Source organism: Piliocolobus tephrosceles, chromosome 6 (assembly GCF_002776525.5).
Source record: "Piliocolobus tephrosceles isolate RC106 chromosome 6, ASM277652v3, whole genome shotgun sequence".
Classification (NCBI taxonomy): Eukaryota; Metazoa; Chordata; class Mammalia; order Primates; family Cercopithecidae; genus Piliocolobus; species Piliocolobus tephrosceles.
In genome coordinates, this window is record NC_045439.1 from 110,759,541 (window position 1) to 110,765,540 (window position 6,000).

At 40.9% G+C, this 6,000-nt stretch overlaps 1 protein-coding gene across 1 annotated transcript in view; it reads left to right on the forward strand.

The window, feature by feature from the left end:
* The window catches only part of PRTG (protogenin), a 125,291-nt gene that overhangs the window by 112,170 nt on the left and 7,121 nt on the right, over positions 1 to 6,000 (forward strand). Inside the window, exons 16-17 of the mRNA XM_026455059.1 lie at positions 2,517 to 2,699; positions 4,403 to 4,523. Coding sequence (XP_026310844.1) covers positions 2,517 to 2,699; positions 4,403 to 4,523 — 304 coding nt within the window. The remainder of the gene's footprint in view (positions 1 to 2,516; positions 2,700 to 4,402; positions 4,524 to 6,000) is intronic.

Consider the following 6,000-nt stretch of genomic DNA (forward strand, 5'->3'; position numbering starts at 1 on the left):
ATATAGACAGATCGCTTTATTATTTGTGAAATGCTTTGAGTGTCCTCATAGGGGAACCAGAATGTTACAGTTTCCCTTTTTTCTAAATGAAGATACTTTTTGGGGGGAAAGGGGAGTGCGTGCACACATGTACTGCTGGTCTGTGTATAAAACTTAAATTAAGTGAAAAGATTTAGTTTCTGGTAGTGATTAGTTTTTGCCAAGTGCTTTTTAAAATTTAAATGCGTTTTACCAGAAAACAGAAACTCTATTTATATCTCCGTTTGTGAAGACATGGAAATGTTCTTCCTTTTAGTTAAGTGTAACATGTCACCATACATCTTTGTTTTTTTAATTCATCTGCCTAAAAACATAGCAACAGTGGAAAGACTCTTCCTGATTCTAAATAGGGGTCAGTTTGTTTATTGAACAGTTGTGTACTCAAGTAGCTCACACTCTCTTCAGGCCAAGCTGAAACCAGAGAACATGAAAACAAGTTGTGTTCTGGCTCCTGGCATCGCTGCTGGAGGTTTGGCTGCCTCACACCATGTGACCTGCAGAGGTGGCCTCCGTCTCATGACCTTAGCTTTAAGATCACCCCACGTTTCATTTGCCTAATGAAATACAGTCCAGCAAGTGCACTGCAGTAGCTACCTTTGGCCAGGAGGCAACTGTCACTATTGTAAACCCTTTGAAGCTATTGTAAGGTTGCCGTGAGTCAGGAAAAAATGAAATGAAATCGGCACAAGAAAGCTAGATTTCCCTGTGCATGTCCACCCACAATCATAGTGCTGAAACAACTTTCTGGTTGAATTTCTATTACACCTTTAGCACTAGAATTAATTCCTAGGGTAGGAATGTTTTTGTAAGACAAATACTTTGGTGCAGTGGCAGAACAAGGGCAGAAAGGCACCTCCAGTAATGGCAGTGTCCAAATAGGAATCTTTCTTAGCAGTCATGCAACAGAGAAATACCTTTAGATACCAAATATCATATATAAATTCAAATGATAATTGCTTATGAAGAGAAGTAGATCTTACACAGATTTCTGGTGGTGATTTTGGTAGTTTAATCTGAGACCTGTCTTCAGTACTCTGAGGTTCCTGCATAACTGTGCATTTTCTTCCCTGTTTATCTTAAATCTGTGATAATAATTAGGCCACGCCGGGTGCGGTGACTCACACCTGTAATCCTCACACTTTGGGAGGCCAAGGTGGCTGATCACTTGAGATCAGGAGTTGGAAACCAGCCTGGCCAACGTGGTGAAATCCTTTCTCTGTTAAAAATACAAAAAAATTAGCCTGGCATGGTGGTGGGTGCCTGTAATCCTAGCTACTCAGGAGGCCGAGGCAGGAGAATTGCTTGAACCCAGGAGGTGGAGGTTATAGTGAGCCATGATCATGCCAGTGCGCTCCAGCCTGAGCGACAGAGCAAGACTCCATCTCAAAAAAAAAAAAAGGGCCGGGTATGGTGGCTCACACCTGTCATCCCAGCACTTTGGGAGGCCAATGCGGACAGATCACGAGGTCAGAGATCGAGACCATCCTGACTAACATGGTGAAACCCCAACTCTACTAAAAATACAAAAAATTAGCTGGGCGTGGTGGCGAGCGCCTGTAGTCCCAGCTACTCAGGAGGCTGAGGCAGGAGAATGGTGTGAACCCAGGAGGCGGAGCTTGCAGTGAGCTGAGATCGCATCATTGCACTCCAGCCTGGGCAACAGAGCAAGACTCCATCTCAAAAAAAGAAAAAAAATGAGGCCAGTAAAAATGTATTCATGCTTTCAAAAATAATCATGTTGTTCTAATTTAGGAAGGAAGAACAAGATTACCTGTCACCGCTATTACCATAAGTGGTTTAAACACTTCCAATTAAAAAAAGATTCTTACATTGGATTTTTAAAAATCCAATTATAATAATTGAAAGCTTGGCACAGTGGAATGTGCCTGTAATCCCAACTACTGGGGACCCCAGGAGTTCCAGTCTAGCCTGGGCCATGTAGCAAGACCCTGTCTCTAAAAAATAAGAATATAATTATTGAAACTGGGTTCTTTATAGCATTATTTCTGTGTGCATGTTTCAGATGGTCCATAATAAAATGTCCCAAATTCTATTTGTATTCATATCTCTGTAAAGAGTAAAACATTATACACACACACACATATATATACATATATATACAAAAAGTCAAACAAAAATGTGTACTGTTTTTAAGAACTCCTAAAACAGAATTACAGAAAAGGATTATATTGGGGTAATATTCATACTACAGTGTTAAGTGAAAACTCTTAATATGTAAAAATTCATGCAGTAAATATGTATTCACAAATATTTATGCACACCCACAAAATACACTAAAATGTTAATGGAAGATTGTAATTTTGTTTATATTTCTCTTTATTTTCTAAATGCTCTACAATATGTGTCATCTTTATAATCAGAAAAATATTTTTAAAAATAAAGGACCGTGTTTGTATAATATGAATGAAAGAATAACAGATAAGTGTTCACTTAATTGGTAATTGATGTATTTATAGGGGCAATAACCATGGCTTTGCTAGAAAACTTGGTAGCAGGAAATGTGTACATTGTCAAGATATCTGCATCCAATGAGGTGGGAGAAGGACCCTTTTCAAATTCTGTGGAGCTGGCAGTACTTCCAAAGGAAACCTCTGAATCAAATCAGAGGCCCAAGCGTTTAGATTCTGCTGATGCCAAAGGTCTGTATACTGCCATAGTCACTGTGATTTTTCTTAAGAAAAAAAGTGTTCTTCCTTACACTTTATTTCTGCTCCTACAATTGCCATATCCCTAAACTGGCTCTCGGTTCCTTAAGTTGTTGCTGACGAGGTTCTGATGTTATGGAGCTGCACGGCTTTTCCTGGTACTTCTACAAGGAGGCAAAATTACCTCAGAATTAACTCCATTTTGAAATCACTGTTTCCAGTTACTACTTCTCCCAGCTGTGCATCCACCAAGACAGAGGAGCCACATCAGCCGTGAACTGGTGGGCGTGGGCTTCCTGGGAGGTTTCACAGAAATAAACAGCAGTGGTGGTTGTGGTGTTCAAGTTAAGAAGAGAGCATGGTTTTCATTAAGAGTTTTCACCACAGAAAAACAGCCTTTCTGGAGAGAAAGTTTTTTTTGTTGTTGTTGTTGTTTTTCCCTCTCTCTCTTCAGAAAAGCAATTGGAAAAAATATCTTTAAAGAGCCAGCCTTACTCTACTCATCACAGCTGTCCATATGTTCTCAAAAAAGCTGGTGCCCACTGTAGCACAGGACTGGACACTGCCTTTGCCTTCTCTCTGGGGGAGTAGGCTTGTGGAGAAGAGGGGCTGCTCTAAATGGAGGAAATGCCCGCTGAACTCAGGGCCAGATTAAGGGCTCTTAGCTTCACAGAGAGTGGTCATTTGGTGCCAGGGATGTGTGTGTGTTAGAAGGAGAATGAGAGAGGAAAAGAGCAGGACAGGGCAGTCAGATTTAAGAACAGGAAGGAGGTAGCCATCGTAGCTACCATATTATCAGGGGAAATGGAAAGCAAGGCTCATATTGGCTTCTCAGATACCTTGCCACTCAAAGTAGTCTAGAGCCCAGCCTCGTGACATCACCTGAGCGCTCCACAGACAAGCAGAATCACAGACCCCACCCCAGACTTAGTGAGTCGGAGTCGGCATTTCCACATAATCCCTAGTGATTCACAGACACATGAAAGTTTGAGAAGCCCTGCTTTAGTGTATGTAAATGGAAAACGAATCTGCAACATACAGATCTGCTTTTAAGGCAGCATGACATAAAATCTGTTCTTGGGTCTGTCAAGGAACATCTATGTTTTGTGCCTGTTTTATAAATTATGAATTGATGTTCATGATTGCTATAATATGATATCTAAAACTCATTTAAAACCTTTAATATTGGGCTGGGCGTGGTGGCTCACGCCTGTAATCCCAGCACTTTGGGAGGCCAAGGTGGGCGGATCACGAGGTCAGGAGATCGAGACCATCCTGGCTAACATGGTGAAACCCCAACTCTACTAAAAATACAAAAACAAAAAAACTTAGCCGGGCACGGTGGCTGGCGCCTGTAGTCCCAGCTACTCAGGAGGCTGAGGCAGGAGAATGGCGCAAACCCAGGAGGTGGAGCTTGCAGTGAGCCAAGATCGCACCACTGCACTCTAGCCTGGGCGACAGAGACTCCGTCTCAAAAAATAAATAAATAAATAAATAATATTTAATAGTGGAAGGTAAATCTGTTTCTGAAATCACTGATTAAAGATTACTGTGTATCCTTTCTGCTTTGATATTGACAACGTCAAAACTTTTCCTATGAGATAAAGAAAAATTTTGGAAAAGCAAGTACCTGAGAATTATAAATTGAATAATTTATTTTTCTGATTGATTCTGAGTAAATGTGTTTTTCCCTCTAGTTTATTCAGGATATTACCATCTGGACCAAAAATCGATGACTGGCATTGCTGTAGGTGTTGGCATAGCCTTGACCTGCATCTTCATCTGTGTTCTCATCTTGATATACCGAAGTAAAGCCAGGTGTGTTTCCATTGCTAGAGAGGTTGAGGTAAAAAACATTTAAATTGCAGTAGCCACAGGAAACAAATGAAAATCAAGTGTAACTGGGATTTAGAGTAACTGGGATTTCCCACTTTAAAATAAATGTGCAGTATTGTTCCCTGAGTTCTTACAGCTATAGAGATGTGCTCATTTTAGAGGGAGATTATTTTCTTGCTATTTGAAAACATTATGCCAATGTTTTTTTTAAAATTTAATTTAATTTAATTTTTAAAAATTTTTTTCAAGACAGAGTCTCACATTGTCACCCAGGCTGGAGTGCAGTGGCACAATCTTGGCTCACTGCAAGCTCTGCCTCCTGGGTTCACACCATTCTCCTGCCTCAGCCTTCCAAGTAGCTGGGACTACAGGTGCCTGGCACCATGCCGGGCTAATTTTTTTTGTATTTTTAGTAGAGACGGGGTTTCACCTTGTTAGCCAGGATTGTCTCAATCTCCTGATCTCGTGATCTGCCCGCCTCAGTCTCCCAAAGTGCTGGGATTACAGGCATGAGCCACCGTGCCCGGCCAATGCCAGTATTCTTAAATGAGGACTAGTGTCTTTTTTTTTGGTTTTTTTTTTTGGTGTTTTTTTTGAGACAAAGTCTTGCTCTGTTGCCCAGGCTGGCGTGCAGTAGCTCACTGCAAGCTTCACCTTTTGGGTTCAAGCCATATTCTCCTGCTGCAGCCTCCCAAGTAGCTGGGATTACAAGCACCTGCCACCATGCCTGCTAATTTTTGTATTTTTAGTAGAGGCAGAGTTTCACCATGTTGACCAGGCTGGTCTGGAACTCCTGACCTCGAATTATCTGCCCACCTTTGCCTCCCAAAGTGCTGTAATTACAGGCGTGAGCCACCGTGCCCAGCCTAGTGTCCTCATTTTCTTAGTATTTTGAGAAACAGAAAGAATATCCTTTGGTTTAAAAATAATAATAATGGCACACTTGTGTGGGCATGGTGGTAATCACACCTTGGTAATCCCAGAGCTTTGGGAGGCCAAGGTGGGAGGATCCCTTGAGGCCAGGAGTTTCAGACCAGCCTAAGCAACATAGTGAGATCTTAGCTCTGTGAAAAATGTTAGGCCGGGCACGATGGCAGCAGAGCGAGAGATCCTGTCTAAAAAAAAAAAAAAAAAGAAAAGAAAACACAATTGATCATGTTTGCAAGAGGATTTCTTTTTCTTACTATCTGGAATATTTTCTAGTACCTGAAATGCCTGAGTCGCTGAGAACACCACAGGACATATGGTGGGATTTTCTAGGCAAGGGTTAAAACAAATGTAACAGACATGGATTGAGTGTCTATCAACTCTGTCAGGACATCTCATCTATGAATTGACTTTGGCAAAATTTTTAGCAGTAGCTTGCATTCAGTGAACTTGTCTATTTTTAACCTTTTATATTTTAGGTTTTGTTTTCATTTATTTTCTTTTTTTTTTTTTTTTTTTTTTTTTTTTTTTT